At 44.2% G+C, this 23,830-nt stretch overlaps 1 protein-coding gene across 1 annotated transcript in view; it reads right to left on the minus strand.

The window, feature by feature from the left end:
- Nucleotides 1-828: 828 nt before the first annotated feature.
- The window catches only part of WDR64 (WD repeat domain 64), a 194,655-nt gene continuing 171,653 nt past the window's right edge, over nucleotides 829-23,830 (minus strand). The window contains exons 20-28 of the mRNA XM_019526719.1: nucleotides 19,492-19,646; nucleotides 17,597-17,702; nucleotides 15,472-15,533; nucleotides 14,443-14,552; nucleotides 13,268-13,456; nucleotides 10,550-10,649; nucleotides 6,374-6,454; nucleotides 3,666-3,773; nucleotides 829-2,907 (exon numbers count right to left, since the gene is read on the minus strand). Coding sequence (XP_019382264.1) covers nucleotides 2,815-2,907; nucleotides 3,666-3,773; nucleotides 6,374-6,454; nucleotides 10,550-10,649; nucleotides 13,268-13,456; nucleotides 14,443-14,552; nucleotides 15,472-15,533; nucleotides 17,597-17,702; nucleotides 19,492-19,646 — 1,004 coding nt within the window. The 3' untranslated portion in view covers nucleotides 829-2,814. The remainder of the gene's footprint in view (nucleotides 2,908-3,665; nucleotides 3,774-6,373; nucleotides 6,455-10,549; nucleotides 10,650-13,267; nucleotides 13,457-14,442; nucleotides 14,553-15,471; nucleotides 15,534-17,596; nucleotides 17,703-19,491; nucleotides 19,647-23,830) is intronic.

Here is a 23,830-nt window from a genome sequence, read left to right on the forward strand (position 1 = left end):
TGGGAAGCCTATTCCAGGCTCTGGCCACCCTTACCGTGAAGTAGTTCTTCCTAATATCTAACCTAAACCTATCCTCCCTCAGCTTGTGGCCATTGTTCCTGGTGACTCCAAGGGGGGCCCTGGTGAACAGACTTTCCCCGAGTCCCTGCTGGTGGCCCCTGATAAGGTTGTAGGCAGCCACAAGATCCCCCCTCAGTCTCCTCTTGCGGAGACTGAAGAGATTCAGGTCCCTCAGCCTCTCCTCGTAGGGCTGGCCATGGAGGCCCTCAACCATACGACCATTAGGCTATTAGGCACAGAGACCATTAGGCCATTAGGCTCATTTTGCTTACTTTCCCTCTAGTCAAATGAGCAATTATTTTACACAGTGGAACAATTCTTAAGGAGGTCTAGAGAACTATCTCCCTTCCTATCTGGGAGGGAGCCAGTGTAGGTTCAAGCCCTCTCTGGCAAAGAAGGAACTGAAACCTAATAACACCTTCTCTAGCTGTGTTTTATGGGAAAGAAATCTATGCCAACTCTACCTCTAAAAGGGTGCATTTACACGTGTGCTTTAACAGTAGGCTATTCAACTGTGCATTAAAGTGTCACATAAAAAACCATGTTATTACACTAATGTGCAGTAAAATAAATTGCACGTTAAGTGTCACTTAAAAACCATGCATATTAATTACTGTGCATTAAGGCAGCCTAATGCACATTTCTTTAGTACCTCACATTGGAGCTACTAAATTTCATGCGCATTAGAAAAAACACCTTAATGCATGTGTCAATGTGCCCAGAGACAATTCCATGCTCTGAATTCCAATCACAAAGAGCACCAAGTCCTGAGAAAGATTAGAGATTTATTTATTTTATTATTGATGTATTTGATTTATATACTGCCCTTCCCCCCAAAAGGCTCTGGGCTTACAATAAAACCAATACATTAGAAAAAACCAAAAACAGTTTAACAACTTCCCAAACAATGCCCCAAAACTTAACCTTGCCTGCTGAATGTCTGCCCAAATAAGGTGATCTTACAATACTGGAAGATGTCCAGGCTCAAGCTCTGGTGGGCTTCTAGGAGGAGCGAGTTTCAAGATTAAGGAGTGAACTCAGAGAATGAGCTCACATGCACAGAAGGAACTTGCCCAAGGTTGCTCTCATCTGACCTCAGGGATCACAGAGAAGTCTAAAGGAGGACGTGGTCCCTTAAGTAGATAGGATCCAGGCCATTCAGACACCCTCTTCTCTTCAGCATCTCCTTTAGCTAAAAGAGATGGCAGCTTAAGTGTGGCAGCTTTTGCAAAATCCATATTCAGTTTGCTTCAGCCCCCCATGCATTGTACATGGAACTGGGAATCAAAGTTGTATCTTCTAGGGATGGCAAGATACTTCCAAGGGTGGGTTTCAAGGATGCTTCAGAAACTCTAACACTGAGCATTTTGATGAATAAGTCCTTTTGTAGATCTAGTTCTTTGTATCTTGTGCCTCAGTTCTCAAGGTAAATGTCACCATAAATAAAAAAGCATTTCCTTACTGGATAGTGTTGTTATCAGGATTAATGAATGGAAGACAATAAGCTGCTTACTTGATGGGGTGACTGGTTATTTTAATAACTAATCCTTAAATGTTTCTCTGTATAACTTTCTTAGTTCAATTTACTTTTTTGACAGCACAAAGCATAAGATACTTTACATTACATTGTGGTATCAGTATATGGACATTATATAGTTTATGGTTACATATTATCATGAAGCCTACTATGACACACCATAGAAAAAAAGATTCCTCTCGAGATTCCCAATGCATTTCTGTATTTGTTCTCACTTTTCTTTCTGTTCCTCCATGCAGCATCTTTCTTGATGCTGTTTCTCTTTGTTTGCCCTCAAATTATCTTGTTTCCTTTTACCGTTCATCTGCTATGCCCTTCCTTCCATCAGTTTTTTTATCCTTCTCCCCTTACTAACCCTTTCCTAATCTTCCCTTGTAACTTCAGGATGAAAGAGTCAGCACAAGACTGCACTGCATTCCCAAGTTTTCAGAGGAGCAAAGTGAAAGTCTATTTCTACTGTCATATCTTGTAAGCTTTGGGTTCCCATGCTTACCATCTTAACTTAGGTGCAATGTCTACTGAAGTCAGAGGGAATTTTGATTAAGTAAGCACTATGGAATCATATTCATGGCAAGAAATCACATTTCCTATTACTATAGGTTTGAACACTACAAAAATACATGCACGTGTACATAAGTGCACATGCACACAGTCACTGCCTGACCCCGCAACCCTATTCACATACAGGCACAGTCCTCCGGCTTTTAATCTTATCTTTCCTTTGTCTGTTAGTTGCATCCATTTGTCTCATCCTGTAGGTTCTCAGCACTTTAAGGCACATTTTTTCTTATTTTTCACTGTCTAGGCAATGGGCTTGGAGACTCAAGCAACTATCATGATAAATTTAGAATAATGCAAAACATTTAGAAATACGTGCACTTAAAAAACAGAAAGGCCGCAGCTGTCAATTGTTTGCAAATATCCTGTGTCCTGAGAACAATAAACTATTTCTAGTCATACCATGCAGTTTTAGGAGGTGTGTGCGCCTTAGATGATATGTGCTGTGAAGTCTCGTGAGCATCTCCCACATCTTCTGGGATGGAGAATGGCAGTTATCCTAGCTAAGAGAGATACTGATATGTGAAATGATACAATGTCAGTACTGAGATTTAGCCTGCTTGCTTGTTGGTGACAATTTCTTTAAATATATCCATTTTGCCTTGGTGCCAGAGTTTTATTTTTGATTCCAGGAACAGCAGTTCCTACAATCTCATGCTTTAGGAAGGGTTGGTTGAAGGAAAGGATTGAGCCAGACTTTCCCCAGGGGTCACAGTCCATTTTGCAGCTTTTCTTACCAAAGAACGCGATTGCTGTGAAAAACAAGTAGAACATTAGCTAATTTTGCTAATGTAAGTACAGAATGAACTGTACCTAGCAATCCAGTCTACTGAATGTATTGCCTTTTAGAAAATCATCAGAGAAAAAATCTTTATAAAATTACTTTTTGGACCTTCTCCCTACTTTGACTAATAGTGAAGAGGAAACTAGTAAAATTAAAGAAAAATTAAAGTCTCTTTTGATTTATGTTATACTTTCTGAGACATGTCATGATGCTAATTTCAGCATAAAGTCTGCTTAATTTTCTATCTAATTTACACAAAAACCTTCTATGATACCTTTGTGTTGCTATATTAAAATGCCAGTCCAGAGTTCAAAACCTAAGCATAAACTCATCTAGAACCAGTGGTGGGGTTTTTGCATAGCACTGTATTGGGTCATGTGAGATCAGGTCCTTATCCTCCTTCTTGAGCCTCAATTCCTTGTCTATAAAGAAGGGGTGAGGGAGTAGAATAGCACTTTTCAGTGAGGTGCTGTGAGGATAAATACATTGGAGACTGATTGGTACAGTGATGGAGCCATATAATACCTCAGATAGAAAATACTTTTACTGTATTTTAATTTTGTATTAGAGCACAGGGCTTCACACTGGTATTATTTTTAGTAGGCAAATCCTAGTTTTCTTAAAGATTTGCTCATTTTGTATGGGAGGTAACCAAATGGAAAGAAATATTGGTAAGTGTAGGAACAATCAAATAAACTAGCTTGAAGAAATTGCAAGTCTACTCACTTCACAAATTGTAGGACGCTTATGCCTTTTGACAATGCTCCCCACAGACTCTCGGTTTGGGTCTGAACCCTGCGGGGGAAAATTTCTTAGCTTTGCTGCACTGATGACCTTTAAAAATAAATTGAGGAAAAAATGAGAGTTAATGAATACCTCTGGATGAACATACCATTTCAATATACATTAACAACAGTCAATGTAACAAATCATTTGCCATATGCCTATCTCTCCGAAACAGTACAGTCTCATTTGGATTTCACACTCCTCTAAATCAGGTGGAACTTCCTTGTCTTCAGTTCACTTGTTCCTAATTTACCCGTGTGTAAGTTCAGAATCAGACCCTGTGAACTTAGTTTTCTCTTCCTCTGAAAAAGCAAGAATTGAATTCCAATCCCTGCTTAAAGTAGGACCATCCCCAACTAGATCAGCCCAGCCAAAGCTTTGTCTATCCTGGTTTTGAAAACCTCCAAGGATGGAGCTTCCACCACCTCTCTGGGTTACCTGTTCCAGTGTTTTACTACCCTCCTAGTGAGAGAGTTTTTCCTAATATCCAACCTAAACTTTCCTTGCTGCAACTTGAGCCCATTGCTCCTTGTTCTGTCATCTGCCACCACTAAGAACAGTCCAGCTCCATCCTCTTTGGAACTGCCCTTCCGGTAGTTGAAGGCTGCTATTATATCCCCACTCTGTCTTCTCTTCTGCAGACTAAATACTCCCCGTTCCCTCAGTCTCTCCTCATAAGTTATGTGCCCCAGCCCCCTCACCATTTTAAGTGTCCTCCACTGGACGCTCTCCAACTTGTCCACATCCTTTCTATAGTGGGGGGCCCAAAACTGAACACAGTACTCCAAATGTGACCTCACCAGTGCTGAATAGAGGGGAATAATCACTTCCCTGGACCTGCTAGGAACACTCCTATCAATGCAGACCAATATGCCATTAGCCTTTTTGGTAACAAGGGCACATTGTTGGGTTATATTTAGTTTATTGTCTGCTGTAAACCCAAGGTCCTTTCTGCAGAGCTGCTGCTCAGCCAGTCAGCCCCCAGCCTGTAGTGGTGCATGATTCTTCTGTCCCAAGTGCAGGACTTTGCACTTGTCCTTGTTGAGCCTCGTGAGATTCCTTTTGGCACAATTTGTCACTCTGAATCCTAGCCCTACCCTCCAGAATATCTACTACTAGGTTGTCTCCCCCATTCAGTAAGAGACCCACACTTTCCCTGAACTTCCTCCTGTTACTGACATACTTGTAGGAACCCTGCTGGTTACCTTTCACATTCCTTGCTAGCTGCAACTCCAATTTCGCTTTGGCCTTCCTGACTTCATCCCTGCATACCCAAGCAGTACTCTTATACTTCTCCCTAGTTGTTTGTCCAAGTTTCCATTTCTTATAAGCTTCCTTTTTGCGATTTAGCTTCCAGAAGAGTTCCCTGCTAAGCCAAGCTGGTTTTCTGCCATACTTGCTAGTTTTCCTGCATGTCAGGATGTTTGTTTGTTCTTGCACTCTCAGTAAGGCTTCTTTAAAGTACAGAGCCCAGACCCCTTTCCCTGCAGTCCACTCAGCCAGGCAGCAGTGTTTTGTGGGGCCAGCGCTGCTGTGGGGAGAGAGACCCTGGATCCCTTTCCCCCACAGACCCCCTGAGCTGGCTGGGAGGGCCGCTCGGCCAGGGGAGCCAGGGGTGGAAGGGGTATGCGGTCTCTTTCCCCACAGCAGCCCCAGCCCCATGGCATGCTGCTGCCTTGTCTGGGGGACTGAGGGGGAAAGTGTCTGGGGTCTTTCCTCCTTCAGCTGCTGCTTACAGTTGCCAGCTGGTGGGGATAGGCGAGCAGGGACATGGGGCCACTCATGCGGGAGCTCCCCCAGTGGTCAGTGCAGGCAGGCTCTGAGCACCCCATACCAAACAGAAAATATCTATTTGGTTTCTCATGCTCTAATTCTTAGCACTTTAAGTAAAGCACAGTAGATTGCTGCTGCCAGGGACTTTTTGAACATCTGTACTTAAGTCTATAGTCCAGCTCTCCAAACACCTGGGCAAGTGCTTTAACTATGTACTTATGCACAACCATCACCTTCATCTCTGGCCATGTTTTTGAATGAAAGTGACCACGGTTACTGCATTTTGCACCACACTCAACACTCTTGGTGTGTCCTCGGTTTGCACAAAGAACAGACTGGGCCCCTCTGTGGAGTCAGGCAGAGTTTAGGAGGCAAAGTACTGGTACTCAGGGAACAGTTTAGTCTGGAATTGAGGCACTGAACAGACACCTAAGAGGTTTTGTGGCAGCTGGAGCAGGACCAGTCTGTATCACTGTTTGTAGCTAAGCTGCCTAAATTCTACCAATCTAGATCTGTCCCCTCATGCCCAGACCTTATGCAGACTGAGGCATGGTTCACCGGGCTGGCTGGGAGAAAAGCGACTTGACACAAAGTTAAGGGCATGAGCTTTAATAGAAGTAGGAGGCTGAAACACTGACCTTGTGGTGCACACTCTCAATCCATCTTCCCAGAAGGTGCACTGTTATCAAGCTAGTTACCACAGAGCACAGAATGGAGATGGATAGAGAGTAATTCAAGCCAAGTCAAAAAATTAAATTGAGAATCAAACAGTTTAGAAAGTCAACAGGTGATTTTTAAAATTTTCTAATGTTGATGACTTTCACTATACAAATGGCACTGCGTGAAGCATGAAAAACATTTTTGCATGTACTCACTCTGTATATAGGTAGAGATCCAAACACAACACCAGCTTCTTTGTTTCCTGACTTGAAACTCTCCAAAGGTTGTCTATTAATCTGTTACATAGAGAACAAAGTTAATACATTCCTAGGTAGAGAGAGAGTAATAAAGAAGAAATAACTAGGGCTATGCAAAGTTTCAGTACCTGATTTGATTCGGAGAGATTCAGAAATTCAGCCATAGACTATACAGGAGTCCTTGACAATGCCGGACACAGCTGCCTCCAGCTGGTAAGTCTGTTGCGGTGGGTGGAGAGGGAGGGATTGGGGCTGGGGCTGGGACAAGCTGCCCAGCCAGGGTGGGGGGACATGGGACTTGGGGAGGGAGGCTCTCACCACTGCATGCTGCCGTGCGCTGCCACGTGCCACCAATCCAGGAGCTGTTCTTCTGGTGGCTCCTCCGGTGACTCTCACCACTGGTCCAGGAGGGCATGGGAGTGGGTGTGTGCCCCCAGATCTGTGCGGGGCAGGCTGGGCTGGGCTGCACTCCGGGAAGCTAGCCCCAGCTGCCCACTGCCAAGCTGCACTCCTCAGGGTGGGTGGATCCAGGGCTGCACTGTGGGCAGCAAGCCACTGCTGCTGGCCTGTGCTCTGTGAGGGCTTGCTGGAGCCAGGGCTGAACTCCTGGAGGCTAGTCCCAGTTGTCTGCCGCCGGGCTGTACTCCACAGGGTGGGCAGAGCTAGGACTGCGTTCTGCGTTGCAGCTGTGGCTAGCCACCCCGTGGAGCACAGCCTGGCAGCGGGGACTTGTTGCCCAAAGTGCAGCCCTGACTCTACCCATCCTGTGGAGTGCAGCCCTGCAGCAGGCAACTGGGGCTAGCTTCCTGGAGCGTAGCCTTGGCTCCGCCGGCCCTGCAGAGTGCTGCCTAGCAGTGCAGGCTTGTCGCCCAGAATACAGTCATGGCTCCACCCACCCCATGAAATGCCACCCGGTGGTGGCGGGCAGCTGGGGCTAGACACCCAGAGTGCAGCCTGGCTCATCCTGCCCTGCACAGATTCAGGGGCACACGCCCACACCCATGCCCTCCTGGACTGGTGGTGAGAGCCACCGGAGGAGCCACCAAAAGAGTATTTCCCAAACCGGTGGTGTGCAGTGCCAGAAGCCCCCTTCCCCGAGTCCCGCACCCTACCACCCCAGCTGGGGCAGCTTGTCCCAGCCCCAGCCCCAGTCCCTCCCTCACTGTGGAGGTGTTGATCTGTCCCCCCCCATGCCTCTTCCCTCCCGCCTCTGCCCACCACAACAGACTTACCAGCTGGCGGCAGCTGTGTTCAGCGTCATCGAAGATTGCCTGCATAGTCTATGGCCGAATCTCCAAATCAGCACCAAATCTCTAAATTCGAATCAGCTGTATTGAATCGGGATAGTGATTTGAATCACTGAATCAAATCACTGTCCCTCTGAATCAGCCAAATCCGAATCTGAAGCAGATACTTGGTGCTTCGCACAGGCCTAGAAATAACTTAGCAAGCTTCACACAAAATGGCTTGTGCAACATTTTATCTTGTTATATTAGGGAGGGGAAGAGGAAACACATCTACAAAGAAAAAAGTTGGGGCTGTACTTAAGTTTGCTTCACGCTGGTATACAGGCAGTCCTCAGACTTACGAAACAATTGGTTCCTGAAAACCACATCTTAAGTCAAAATGTAATAACTTGGAACCAATTGTCTCATAAGAAACAATATTATAAATGGGGGATTGTTTCCTGAACCAAGGCCCGATACCTTATTTTCACCAAAAAAAATACCCAGTATTTTGTACTCAATCAATTATAGATGAGTAATATAGCTACATTAATGCATTTATATTGTACATAGCAACCATATTGATTTGGAAGGACTTCTCTGAGGTGACTTTGCTGGACTTTTTGAAAGGCTCTTGGTTGGACTTTTGAAGAATTCTTGGCTGGAGTCTTGTCTGCAGGTTTTTCTGGAGTCTTGTCTGCTTTCTTAAAGAAAGTGTCCAAGGAATTTTGGACAGATATTCTCCAGGGACGCAGAGAATTTGTTCGCTGCTGTAGCATTGCATTGGATCAAGTGTTGTAAAGTCAAAACTGACATCATAAAGTTGAAACAGGGTGTCAGTTTATAAATGTAAGTGCAAAATGTTGTAACTCGAAACGTTGTAAGTCGAGGACTTCCTGTACAGCACAGATAGTATAGGATTTTTTGTCTACAAGTTAAGAAGAGTGGGTTTTGCTTCTTTCATGGAAAATGGTTAACTACTAAAATGTTGACCGCCCATAGGCCACAAAGTATATGAGTGGGGAAGGCAATAAGATTACATACAGTTATTTTAAGATATATATTTATTGCTATTGTCTAATGAACACCTGAGATCAATTAAAAACAATAATTTTCAGATCTCTTGTAGGAATGTGCCTTAGTTGAGGGGTGCAGTTAGTGGGAAGCAGAGATCTAGGAGATGGGGATGAGGCCTTTCTTTGGACTCTACTCCCACACAACAGCTTTGAAAGGAGGTGCTGAGCCTGAGATCCAGCTGCAGGTTAAGAGTTAATAGTCTGCCTGGATGGAAGGCTGACAGCAGCTGTAACTGAGGAGGGAAGTAGGGTGAAGCCACAAAGGACATGTCCATACCAGTGTGCAAGTGTGGTATGCAGGGCCACAGACCTGTCTACAGCCCTGCAAACTGCATGTGCTGCACTTGCAGTTGTTCACCATGCTGCTAGTTAGCAACACAGTGGGTTTTTAATAGTGGAAGAACTTGGTGTCAAAAAAATCCATGCCTGAAAAAGTTGGGTGGCACAGGTGGCAGCAGTGTGTGCCACACAGAACTGGACCTTGGCCCTCTGGAGGCACATTCCAGCTGCCAGCCAGGCTCCACATGTTGGATAGCCACCGCTGGAGCCCTGGGAGGCCCGCAGGATCCCAGGTAAGGCTTCTGGGACCAGCCCAGGTGCTGGCCCCAGCTTCTCCTACCCCACCCTGGGTAATTTGCTGCATGTCAGAGCGTGTGTGCGCAGGCATTCCTCAGGGACAAGTAGCAGTGATACAACTATGTGCCGCTGCTATTTTTACCCAGGCAAGTGTACATGCCTGCTTGTCTGGACACACCCAAAAAGGCTTAAAAGCTCCAGAAGCAAAGTGGAAAATGGAGGAAGAGGGGAGGTGTGGTACTTAGGGAAAGCACTGAGCATGTGTGACCAAACCAGCCAAAGGGCCAAGAAGGGTAGAAGATGCCTCTTCTAAAGTCCAGCTCAATCTTCTGAAGTCCAAGTGAACAAGGATTAAGAGAAAAGAAAGTGGCTGCCAACCTAGACTAACAAGCAGCATGTCCCCTTCATCTCACCGATATTACATAGAGAAAGGCAGAAGGGGGTTAGTGGACTAGAATAATGGTGCTGCCTTCTCCCAGAGAACCTCTGCCTCAAAGCTGTGGGAAACTGATGCATTTTACTGTCCTTAGATGCCTGGTGATGGGGGTAGGAGGCCATGGTTGCATGAATTTCAGCAGGATACCAAGAAGTCCTATCCTTGACTTGCTGTCCACCATCGTCCCACTGGAGGATAGGAATGCCACTCATAGAGAGGCTGAAATGAACCTATTGTAGTCAGTGGTCACATACTTAGCTAGTTGGTACTTTTTCTTTTTTTTTTCCTTTCTAGTACACTTTTCCTGGTACAAATCAGTCTGGCCCAAATGTGGCATGTGGCATACTAAGTAAAGGAGAACATGTAATGCATTTCCATTATCCAGAGTCGTTGAAAATGTTCACAGTAAAATCCAAATTGATGTAATTCTCCTAATTTTATATTTCACTGAAACCAGCATAACAAGAGAGATTTCCCATTGTTCTTGTCCACCTTCCAAGTAACCCTGGGATACTTAGGGTTAATAGTGGACCCAGGTGAAATTTTGAGTTTTCTATGGTGTCAATGCAAGTTAAGGACAGTCAATTGAAATTGCCTTCTGAGCTGAAATTTGGGAATGTGACACCATTAGAACTGAAACCCAGGAGTTTTGCATGAATCACTGTTTAGCAAAGTTTGTTTGTGTCTGTTCTTTGCATCAAAAGAATTATGTTCTGTCACAGAACAAGCTCTCTACATTGTCCCTTGGCTATTTGGTAAATGTAAAGATCAATTAGTACATTGCACGAAACAGATACAAATGAATTGCAATCCTAACTACCTTAGGAGAAGCTAGGGCTTTGAAAAACTTGAAATCCCGATCCACTTCAGCAGGTTTAGGCTTTTTTACAATTAGTGATGATCTGGTCAGTGATTTCCATCTATGCACAAGAGAATGGGACGACACAAAATTGACACTCCAAGTAGATGACAACATGCAATATCACACAGTTAAGTAGCTTGCAAATACAGTTATCTGAATTTCCAAATCTCCACAGCCTATAGATTATATTAAATATTTTATAAAAATCATGACATGTTATTTCATTAAAATTTGAATCAATCTAGCTACTGGCTTGTCCTGTTCAAGAGTGTATGTGGTGTGTGCATGGTATGTGTGTGTGGTATTCATGGGGGGTGTGTGGTATGTGTAGTATGGGGGTGTGTGGTATGGGTGTGTGGGTGGTATGCGTGGTGTGTGCGGTGTGGTGTGTATGTGTAGTGTATGGGTGTGTGGGGGTATGTGGTGTGTGCGTGGTATTTGTGTGTGTGTGGTATGTGTGTGTGGTGTATGTGATGTGTGCGTGTATGGTGGATATGTATGGTGGAGTATGGGGGGTGTGGGTATGTGGTAGGATGTGTGGGGGGGTTGTGAGGGGATGTGGTTGTGTGTGGGGAGCATAGGGTATGTTGGGGGTTTGTGTATATGTGGGGGGTGGTGGGGACAGGGTGTGGGTGTGAGGGAGGTGGTGGGGGTGTGGTGCAGCAGCAGAGGGGTGCTCAGGGCGTAGATGCCCAGTGGGGTGCAGCTCTGGCCAGTGCTGCACATCACAGTAAGGGGCACAGCCTCTGCATGGCTGCCTGTATCATTGGCGCTCCCTGCCACTCGTGCATTCCCTGCACTGGCGCAGCAGGGAAGGAAGCCCCACATGCTGGAGTCAGGTGCCTTTTCTGCCAGGGCTGCCCAGTATATGAGAGAAGCCTCAGGCTGTGGAGCTGTCTGCCTTCCCTGCAGGGGTTGTGCTGCACAGGACGGAAGGCAGTTAGTTCCAGATCCTGAAGTTTTTTTCTGGTTCTGCACAGCCCTGGCAGGGAAGGCACCTGGCTCCAGCACATGGGGCTTCCCTCCCTGTGGTGTGAGTTCAGGGACTGCGCATGAGTGGTAAGGAGCACGGGTAACAGAGGCAGCTGTGTGGAGGCTGCACCCCTCACTGTGATGTGCAGCGCTGGCCAAAGTCACACCCCACTTTTGAAGTTCGAACAGGCAATGATGCATAAATCATAAAGTGACAATGATGATGATTATGACCAAAGGTTATAAAAAATCAAAAAATCAAATTAGTCTTCTGCAGAGAAGTGTGGGTTCAACTAGTATAATATAAACTACTTACACCCTTGAAGATGGCAAGCCAGTAGCTAGATTGATTAAAATGTTAATGAAATAATATGTCATGATTTTTATCAAATACTTAATGTAATCTATCTATCCATCTATCTATCTATCTATGGAACAGCAGCTACCAAAAGTGAGCCCTAATTTATTGCATTGTAATGACTCTTCAAGGTGAGCTCAGTTCACAAAAAAGAATAGATCAAGGACTAGAACATCCATTGTCATAAACCAATATAGCTCCATCTATAATCAGTGCAGCTATGAAAATTTAGACCAAGGATTTACATCCTACTGGGAAGAGATTTTTTTTCACAGAATGCTATACCCTGGAACTATTAATCACATCAGTGGGGCCACAGCTATTTATGTCGTATGGGAATCTGGCCCAGACATTCATTTCAAATCCATATATCCGCTCATATCAGCCATGTCTGGATCCTTTTTATGTGCAAGAGCATATGAAGAACATCTCTTCCTTGCATCAACACCTTTATTTGAATTAATTGTTTGAAACTGTTTTGAATATTAGCATAATCACTGAAGAATAGCAATTATAAAAATAATAAAAACACCACAGATAGTCAGAAAAAGCAAATTACTACAATGTATTTTACAAATTGTCACTATCAGATGATCACTCTTTAATCTTAGATAGCACAGCATATGGCTATCTTTTCTTAGTGTTGGTTGCTGATTAAAGCCATGACCAGTGGGCTCTGCAGTCTGTGCTGCTTCCAGTTTGTTTTAACATTATACTATTTTACAATTACAGGAGTAATTCCTTCTTTACTGGTATCAGACATGTCCTTAAAATGTATATCCAATATGGCAGAAGCAGCCTTATATCAGGCTCCCTTCCCCCTTTAAGCTTAGTAGGCTCTACAGTGTATACAGAAGCGGTCCGTGCACATTTTACAGTGCTGTAATTTAGAGCTCTTTTTACAGCACTATAAAATTATGGTGCTCTTAAACATGACAGAAGTACAGTGTTTGGGGGATGAGGGTGCCTATACACATGCTCCAATACATTCTGATTAGGAATCTTATCTTTCAGGGCTGAGATAGAAACAGATTCCCAGCCTCCTCAGTGTCATTAAATCCAGTGCTCTGACATGATTATTGGGTATTCAGAATTCTTAGAGTCTAGTCTCTAGTCCTGGCTCTGCCTTTGACTTCATATAAACCCTTGGTAAATTACTTAATCACTGTTCCTAAATTTACTATTTCCTAAGATGATGGTATTACATACAAAATGTTGTAGGGTAGTCTTTGCAAAAGTATATATCCTGAGATGAAAGGTGCTCAGTTTATGTGCTAATCATTACTCCCAAATCATATGTAAATATATATATAGAGAAAGAGGTATCTATAGATATATGATCTTACTTTTCCATGTCCAGTACTAGAGGATATTCAAAGTTCTGCTTCATTTCCATGTATTTATTGCTTTCTTTTATTATGGTAGGAAATTCATTAATATCACAGGGCAAAATCAAATCACTGGGTTCTGATAATTCAAACTCCCTGGGCTGTCCCAAATAACCAAAATAGTGTCCATTGGTTGCATGCCAGAGCCTGGAAAGGTTGTGGGGAAAAGACAGAAGGGAAGAGGGGGAAAAGTAGATACATTTAGAAACTGAAAGAATGTGAAAAAAATGTTTTTAGAACAGCATTAAATAATTGTATATAAGTCTGCAGTGTAGTATGCTATTGAAGACAGGAACAATGGAGAGAAGTTTGAGACTGGCTTAAGGCCAAACATACCTTGGAAGAATGTTGTAATCATTAAAGAAATAATTGAAGATATAAGCAATGCAGAGTTAAGGTTAAATCTATCAGAAATCTAACCCATTGAAAATCTGGGCATGAAGAGATAAGACTACAAACTAGTTATTCCATAGCAAGATGTTTCTACCTTACAGACATTGAATTTCCTCAATTTTGTTGATTTGTTTAAAACAAAGCCTTGAAATTTACTTTACTATGTTAAACTTGTATAGCAGATTAGAAGTTATAGAATCATAAGATTGGGAGGTATTCAGTCCAAAATCTGCACAAATGCAGAACTCGTTGCTCCTAACCCATCCTAGACAGATAACCATCTAGCTTCTTCTTGAAAATCTCCAGTGTGGGAAATTCCACAACTTGCTTCTATATAGTGGACTTAGGCACTTGGGTGTGATCCTGTTCCACTCTGTTCACGTCACTAAAAAACAGTTAACGCAAAGTGGATAGGTCTTCCTCCTAAAGCTTACTAAAGCTTACTGTTTTAGCTTTCAGCTAAGGTGGCAATGGGGGCATCTACATGTGCAGTGTTTAAACATGCAACCAGGACTTCAGCACATGCCCTGGCTAGCAGGGAACCATTAATATGGTTGTGGAATCTCCCTCCCTGGAGGTTTTTAAGACCTGGCTAAACAAAGCCTTGGCTGGGCTGATCTAGTTGGAAATGGTCCTGCTTTGAGCAGCGGTTGGACTAGATGACCTCCTGAGGTCCTTTCCAACCCTTATTTTTATGATTCTATGAGTCTATGATTAATAAGCATCAGTCATATCTATACCTGACAGAACCATCCACAGAGGCTGTTACCACCACTTTTTTCTCCTTTTCGTAGAATAAGCTGACTACTTTGGTAGAATGAGCTCTCCAGAAAAGTTGCTGCTTTACTTGCTGGAGAGAAAAAACAAAAAAACAAACACGATTGACCATGGGTCAGTCTGTTATATACGCCACTACTGTTATTGTCACAATGGCCTCTTTTTCATGAATCTCTGTCCATTTTTAGCTTCAGCCTCAATGAGGCAGTCTGCAGGTTCCAAAGAAGTGTGTTTATAATAATCCTATAAAACATGCTGAAGATAGTGTACAGTTGAAACATTGCATGACTATTGGGGATAAATTTATCTGTAATAAATTCTGCTGACCACAATGGAATTGAGCAAAAGATAATTTACTCTTGTTTTTCTAGTAAGTAATAGATTGTTCAGGCCAAAAGTACTGACTTATTTTTAGTGCACATGAAGAAACCAGACTGAACTGCTCTCAAGTAAATTGAAACGTAAATTTATAGTGTCATAGTGCTTAGGGTCGGAAGGGAGCTAAACAGATCATCAGGTCCAACCCCTGCCTCGGGCAGGAATGGGTGCTGGGGTCATATCACCCCAGCCAAATATCTGTCCAGCCTCCTCTTGAAGACCCCCAAGGCAGGAGAGAGCACCACCTCACTTGGGAGCCCATTCCAGAGCCTGGCAGCCCTAACTGTGAAGTAATGTCTCCTGATGTCCATCCTGAACTTTCTCTCTTACAATTTGTAGCCGTTATTCCTAGTAAACCTCAGTGGTGCCCGGGGGAACAGAGCCTCCTCCAATTCTCACTGGTCCCTCCTGGTGAATTTGTAAACAGCCACCAGATCCCCTCTCAGCCTTCTCTTGTGGAGGTTGAATAGGTTCAGGCCCTTTAGCCTCTCTTTGTAGGGCCTGTCCTACTGCCCCTTGACCATGCAAGTGGCCCTCCTCTCATCTTATATTTCTCATCCTCTTGCACTGAATAATAAATTTTTCTTCATAAAAGTCACAAGTTCATTTCTTACCTTGCTACTGTCTTCTGGATCTTCGAGAAATGAGCCAATATCCCAGCACATAATATGTCCTTCTATATATATATATATAAAAAAATAAAAAAATACATTAAAAAAAAGTTCTTTATTGCTATTAACCTACTGGAAGGGGCAACCATATACCTTTAATAAGTTCAAAACTTCAGAAGGAAGTTAAAGTTATGAGCAATGAAAATTAGCTTTTAGAGTAATATCAATTTCACTTGCAAATATACAGGAGAAAATGTTAGACTGCATATTAACAGGGAATGCAGGCAGGTCCATACCCTATTTATTAAGAATCATTCTTGAATTATATAGATTTAAATTGTTAAAACCATATAAGATTTTTTTTAAAACATTGTTAAAAGTGAGCCACCCACTCAGGAAAATTACTATAAGCCAAACATGCAAGTTTCATAGGGATGAAACTATTCTTAGTTTCTGGTATAATGCACAAAGTTGGATTAATAAGCAAAATTGTCCCCTACTCCAGTTCTTGCTTTATAGTTCCTTCTCTTTCATTAACACCCTGATCTCCTCTTTATAACCTGCACTCTTTTCCACTAGAAGGTAGGTGGCCTTTGAGTAGTCACTCTTGGGCAACCTACTCTCAAGAGTTGTGGGCTTGGGTGTAGAGAAAAGTGAATAACCCCAAGTAAGGAGAAGATGATACTAGGAAGCAGGTTTGCAAAAGCAAGCTAGGTGGTCTAGCAGTGGGTGACGGCAGCAGAAAGAAGGGAAGAGCGTACAAAAGGCACCGTGAGCAAATGTGGCCAGTGACATGCAAACACATGTATACCAGAATGGCAGTAAGGCAGAGCTATTAAAAATCTGCATTGTTCAATGTACACTAGGGAATACCTGAAGCATTTAAATTAATTTGAGTAAAGAAAACATTATTTTCCTTGAATGATTCTTTATTTTTAGCATCAATCCCAAGCCACTGTAAGGTTTTGAAATGCCTGGGAGAAAATATTTCTCTAGATTCTGCTCAGCACCAGAGCAGAGAAATCCGAGAAGAATGAGTGCTTTCATGGGATCTGCATCACGAACCAAAAATCTCAAAAGAGAGATCGAGAGAAAAAATTTTCACACCATGTCTGAAGAAGTGCAAGGTTTGGATAAACATCAGATAAGAAGACACTTGCAACTCGTGCTCCTGCTACTTGTCCCCAGGGAATGCCTGTGCCATGCACGCTTTGGCACATGGCAAGTTACCCCGGGGTAGGGGTAGCGGAGGCTACGACCATCACTGTGCTGGCCCCAACAGCCTTACTTAGGGTCCTGGGGGCATCCTGGGGCTGCAGCAGTGGTGATTCTGCCACAGAGAGCCTGGCTAGCAGTCGGAGCATGGCCCCAGGCAGCCCAGCTCTGCCTTTGAGTGGCACCTGCTGCCTGTGCATGCACTCCGCCGCTTTTTCTTCTGTGGGTTTTTTGATCCCTGGATATTCCCAATGAACAAAACTTGTCCCCAGGGAACCAAAAAACTTGTCCCCAGGGAATCAAACATCTACGCTCATCTGAACGCAACCATATAGTATAATGGCTTGATAGATACACAGTGATATGAAAGGAAAAACATTGTTAATGCCTCTGCTAGCAGACCTTTCTCTGATTCCCTTGCAGAATGGAGAACATCTAAATGTGCAGTATGGGGCGCTGCAGATATGTTTGTGGTGCCACATACTGCACATCTGTGCTCATCTGAATGTAGCCTATATGTCCATATTCATGAATGTTTTCCATATATGTAGCCACTTGCTGGAGGCTATTATACATGATGCATGAGTTTTGCTTGTTCTTACAGAGAATTTTTTCCATTCATAGAATGAGTCATTTTGAATGGAAAGTAAATAATAGCTCTTTGTGTAAACAAAAGTATTTTTTCCTACTACTATTGTACGCAAGCAGTCTTGTAGTAGATACTATATTCACTTTAGGCCTTAATCTGCATCCTTTTCCTCCAGAAAACTCTTTTTACAATTATTTTAATAGGAGTTTTGCTTAAAGAAACAATGGCAGGCTTTGGCTCTTCATTTTCATATTCCCAGTATGTTTTTAAAATATAACACTTTCAATCCCTACAGATTGTCATGATGGTGACTGAAATGCTTACCCTTGCTGCCAGCCAAAAGCATTCTCACAGAGAGGTCTGTGCACAAGGCTGTCAAAGGAGTGGCAGAGTATTTTGTGAAGGGCAAAACTTCTCTCAGCAGATCTCCCTAAAACAAATAAAACAAATGCAATCTTTCCTGTATGTGCTATTCATGAAGAATCAAAGCAGCAGAAAACCAAATAAATAGATGATGTCTACTATCCTCTTCCCTGGCCTTGATAAATGCAGTCTTGCCTATTCATATCCATTCAGAATGCTGCTGCAGAGATCATTTTCTGAGCCCATATCATGACTCTTTGCAGTTCTCTATGAGCTCATCTTCCATCTTACTGCATTCATCATAAGCTTCTTGTCTCCACTTTTGAGGCTTGTCACAGTCCATTCCCACCCAACTGTTGTCTCATTCCATATTGAGATGTTACTCTTTTTAAAAGGTGCTGATGGCTCCTTTGCCCATTTGTTAAGTTTCAAAGAAGCCCTCTTGTGCTTTATCCCATGCTGCCCTTAATGCTTGGGAGAAACTACCCATGAACATCTACAAAGCTATCATATTATCCTTTGCAAATAGAAGGTGCTGATATGCCATTACTGTTTATCATTCTGACCAGTATTGCCTCATTGTTTCCTTGCTTTCCAGGAGTCAGTAACATGCCTTGCCTCTTGTCCTGTATTTATATGGTAAGCTATCTGTGGCAGGGACTATCTCCAGTGTAATGGAGCCCTGCTCCACATCTGGAGGTCTAAGGCACTGATAGAGCCATATGAAGCATATCCCCACATGCAGGGGTGTGTGCTTGCAGCCATAGAAATAGTAGTGGCACAAATTTGTGCCACTGCTTTTTGCTGCAGTGCACAACCTTGCACGTGCACTTCAGTGTGGGGCAAACTGCCCTGCTTTGGGGAAACTGCCCTTTCCCCACTTCTCCCAGCTCCTAGCATGCTTGAGGAGCTGAGGGACAATTAAAGGAGTGGAGATGCTCTGGCACGCAGCCAGAGCATCTCCCTGGAGGACCAAGCCTCTGTGTCTACCAGCACATGCCCCTCTAGTGTGTGCTGCTTTTTCCACATTGCTTTTTTTGCTTCTGGGATTTCCCAGTAGCAAAATTTGCTCCCACACTGCAAATTTACAGTGCAGGATACGTTTTAACATTATGGGCATATAGTTTGTGGCACTGCAAAGAGGCTTGCAGTGCAACAAACCGCATGTGCCTGCATGTCTGGATATGGCTAAGGGCTTTAATTTAAGCCTGCCCTGACTTGTAACCCTACTGATGCCACCTGAATGGTGCAACTTTAAATCATATCCAATACTCTTCATTTACACATGTGCACAGTCCATTATTTTCGAATTATTTTGGAAAGAGTGTAACGTAACAGATTCCCTCTTGAATTTGGGGCCAGTAGGCTCTGCCTTGCTCATTACTTAGTCTTAAAAGACAAAGAAGGTCTTTGAAAACAATGGCCTTCTAGCAACCTATTTATCTTAACACTTGGTTACAATCACTCTCATCCAGTGTACCACACTAAGTTTAACTTAACATTAAGTACATTTAAAATGGGAGCAGACACACAATCAAATACTTCCATACATGATAAGAACCATTTCAGGGAAGGGTTATCTCTTAACATGTACTAACTTAAATATGGTCACTATATTCCAGTGATTTGCAAATGCTGCAAGTGAACCTGTGACAGGGCCCTAAGGCATGATTCTACTTAAACTTTCCCTTGCTACAGATGTTAAATCAGGACCGATTTGTGCTTCTTAAAATAAAGAGACGTTAAAGTGGGAAAAAATCCCTCCTAGTCTTAGTTGAAAGTATATTGTCAAAGATAGGTAGCATTTTCCTCCTCCTTCACCTTAGTCCCATCCCACAGACCATCAAATATATTACCTTAATATTCCACAGAAAGATGTTTCCATTTTCATGAGCAGAAGCCAATATTGGTAAATGTTTATATCCTGATAAGCTTTTGGATATTCCAGGTGCTTCTCCTTTGGCATCAAAGAAGCTCACGCTCTTAGACTTGACTGTCTCTTCCACTTCTCCTTTAGAACATAAATTGACATAATCAGTCATACTACATTATTACCTTAGTTTTTATAGTATGTCTTGAAAACACACATAGAATCATAGACTCATAGAAAATTACAGTTGGAAGAGACCTCAGAAATTCATCTAGTCCAACCCTCTGCTCAAAGCAGGACCCTCACCAGCTTTATCATCCCAGACAAGGCTTTGTCTAGCTGGGTCTTAAAAATCTCCAGTAATGAAGATTCCACATCTATCATTGATGGATTTCTAACCTAAACGTCCCTTGCTGCAACTTGAGACCATTGTTCCTTGTTCTATCTTCTATCACCACTGAGAACAGTCTAGCTCCATCCTCTTTTGAATCCTGCTTCAGGTAGTTGAAGGCTGCTATTAAATCCCCTCTCAGTCTTCTCTTTTCCAGCTGAAATAAGCCCAGTTCCCTCAGCTTCTCCTCAGATGTTATGTGCCCCAGCCCCCTCACCACTTTCAATCCCCTCCCCACTGAACCCTCTCCAATTTGTCTACTTCCTTTCTGTAGTACAGGGCACAAACTGGACACAGTACTCCAGATGTGGCCTCACCAGTGCTGAACAGAGGGGAAGAATCACTTCCCTCGATCTGCTTGGAACACTCCTACCAATGCAGCCCAGGATGTTGTGAGCCTTCATTGCAACAAGAACACGATGTTGGATCATATTCAGCTTATTGTCCACTGTAAGCCCCAGGTCCTTTTCTGCACAGCTGCGGGTTAGCCAATCAGTTCCCAGCCTCTACCAGTACATGGTACTGTTCCATCCGAAGTGCAGGGCTTTGCACTTGTCCTTATTTGAACCTCATGAGATTTCTTTTGGTCTGATTTTCCAATTTGTTGAGGTATCTCTGAATCCTAGCCCTACCCTCCAGCATATATACTACTCTATATACAAAATAAAAATAATTCATAAAATAATTCATTGGATATATCTTGGTTCAACGAACTTTTACCAAAAACCAAGGCAGGGTTTTCCTGGATCCCTGAAATACCAGGCAGCAGCTGGGGACCCTGGGAGATTCCTGCAGCTGCTCAGTGAAATTGATGTTCTTAGTTCCGTGACTGGTGCTAGCATGTGACTTTCACCACAACCAAGTTACAAACATTGAGCTTTCTTTCAGAGCAGCCACACTACCTTTTGACCAGCTGTCAAGGATGCTGGTTCTCTTTCTCACACAAAAAGCCCCTGTGCAAAGCTTGTTTCCCTACTACTTAAGGCATTGGCTGTCTGTATTTTACCCACTGTTCTTCTGTATGCTTTGGTTTTTGCTTGTAGCTGTGTTGGTCTAAGGACATAGGCAGGCTTCTTCGGGTAGATGTGATATCTTTTATTAGGCCAACTGAGTAGTTGCAAAAAGTTCTTTGCAAGCTTTCAAGCACAAACACCCTTCCTCAGGCAAAGGGAGTCTCTGCTGTTTTGAGATCTCCATGGAATGAAAGAAGCTAAATCACTAGAAGGAAAGTCCCTATGACCCAAACCACACCTAATGGATCCAGACCATGCCAGGACAAGAAATTCAAAACCTGCCAACACATCTGCACCACTCCCACAATAACCACACCCCACAACAGAACCATCACCATTGCTGGATCTTACACCTACACCTCCAGAAATGTAATATATCTCATCCAGTGTACCAAATGCCCCAATGGAAAACAAGTAGGAGTAACAACTGCGCACCAGAATGAACCCACACCGAAAATCCATCAAAGACAAAAATATCCAATTACCTGTGGCACACTTCTCACAAGACAAGCACTCCCTCTCCGATCTCTCAGTTCTAATCCTAAAAGGGAACTTACAAAACACCTTTTATAGATGAGCCTACAAACTTCACTTCTTAATATCACATCTACCCGAAGAAGCTTGCTCCCCTTTGTATGCTTTGGCACTTATGCACAGGTAGCAATTCCATTTGCCCTGCAGTATAAGTACATATGTGTATGTGCCTAGACTGAGCATATGCAGAAGGCTACTTACTGGCTGGGTGAATATACATGCTCATTCTGGATATATACCTGCATCTAAATCAAGGGAAAGCAGCTGGTCAGAAACCCATGACTACCAGGTGTCAGACTCTGGAGGAAGAATAGAGCCCTTCCATATTTTAGCCCCAATAAATGAGTAGTTGGGACACTTACTCATGAAGCCAGAGACCCAGGTTCTAGGTCCATCTTACCCTGAGGGAGATTGAACTTTTATCTCTGATTTCCCGGCATTGTGTTCTAACTCCATGGCACTATCCTGTGCTCCTTTTGAAGCTGGCCCCCTGGGCAACCCAGAGAATATGGTGTGTAGAATCAGGAGGAAAAAAATACAAGACAGAGTATGGGGCTTGGTCCAAAGGATGCTGGCCTGGTAGGGAACAGGTTCTGGGTCCCAGCCCCACTGGCATAGAAACTTCTTGATAGCACTGCTCTCTATCCATTTTATCCAGTGGCAATTAAATGCATGGGGCTGAGCCTGAAAAAGCGAGGAGGGCCTAAAGCAGGGGTGGGCAATTATTTCAGCTGAAGGGCCACTTAAAGATTTTTCGTGAGCTGTCAAAGGCCGCAAGGGTAGCCTCACCCCTTGACAGGTGCCCTGTCCCCTTGTTGACATCTTGGAACCAGAAGTTCTGCCCCCTAACCCCTGACCTTTGTCACCAGATGTCCCTCCCTTGCTCCAGGAAGTACTGGGGGGCGGGGGGAGGGCATCTTGGAACCGGAGAAAAACCAAATCATATACTAAAAATCAAACATCTACTATAACTATTTTAATTTTATCTCAAAAAATATTTTTCCTGATTTGCATGTGTTTGTGTAGTGTATAAAGAGGTGATTGCATAATAGCTCAAAATGAAGTCTTACTTTGTATATTGTGTGGGGGGGTATGTGGAGTGTGTGGGGGTGTGAGCTATAGTTGGGGTGTGTATGTGTGTCTGGTGGGGTGTATGGGGGGTATGAGGTTTGTGGGGGAAGTGTGTGTGGGTGAATGTGTGTGGTGGGGGAGTGGGGGCATGTGTGGATGGGTGTGGGGTTTGTGGATGGGTGTGTGTGTTTATGGGGGTGGGGGTATAGGGGGTGGAGGAGGCTGTGGACAGAGTGTGGGGGAGGCTGTGGGTGTGAAGTTTGTAGGGGTGTATGTGGGGTGTTGGATTTGTGGGGGGATGTGGGGTGTGTGTGGGGGGAAGGCTGTGGGGTTTGTGAGGGGGTGTGAGGTGTGTGTATGGGTATGGGTATGGTGGGGTGTAGGTGTGTGTGTGGGCCCTGGCCCCTTCCTCCCATGGTGCACAGCTCCTGCCACCAGCAGGCCCTTGGGGCACTAATGGTCCATGCAGGCAGAGCGTCTCCCAGAGGCACACAGCTTTGACCAGTTCCAGGAGATGCAAATAGTAGCAAGGTGGTGGTTCCATTACACAGGGCTCCCGGAGACTCAGTTGCAGCTCCCAGGACCTGGCCAGAGCTACACAGTATGGGGCCCTGCATGATGGAGCCAAGGGCCTGGACTGCTTCCTGCTGCCACATGCAGCTTCTGAGACTCCACTGGGAACAAGGGAGCAAGGCTAAGCCAGCCTGGCTCCATCATGCATGGATTTCCCCCAGTGGCATGCGAGTTCCAGAAGCTGTACATAAGCCATGGGGAGCCCTGTGCAATGGAACTAAGCTAATCCAGGCTCCGTGCTCCTGCTGCCCTGCTGGGCATGGGCCCTGTTCTTTTGGCTTCGTGTTCCTGCTCGCCCTGGCCCTGCACTCCATTCTCCTGCCCAACTACAGCTTCCCCCACCCCAGTTCCTTACCTACTGCCTGGAGCACTGCAGTAATGACAGGAGAAGGAGCCACTGGAGGCTGGGGAAACCAAGCATTTTCCTAGGCAGCTGCAGTAGTGGCAGCAACAGCAGCCCTGCTTGAAAGCTGTGTGCACAGGCTGGGGCCAGGGCTGGCGCCCTCCCATGCATGAGGATGGGAGTGGGCAGGGTTTGGCAGCTGCCAAATCACCTGGCAGGCTTTGGAGACTGGACAGGCACCTGGCTGAGTTCACCTGACCCCAGATTTGGTGACCCTTTTCTCGCTTGCCAGGGGCAGGGGGTCGGACTAGATGTCCCACTGAGGTCCCTTCCGACCCTAGAATCTATCAATCTATGTGGCCTGTGGGCCATATTTTGCCTACCCAAACCTAAAGGCTCA

The sequence above is a fragment of the Gavialis gangeticus genome, unplaced genomic scaffold (genome assembly GCF_001723915.1).
Source record: "Gavialis gangeticus isolate Ggan-Ray unplaced genomic scaffold, GavGan_comp1, whole genome shotgun sequence".
Classification (NCBI taxonomy): Eukaryota; Metazoa; Chordata; order Crocodylia; family Gavialidae; genus Gavialis; species Gavialis gangeticus.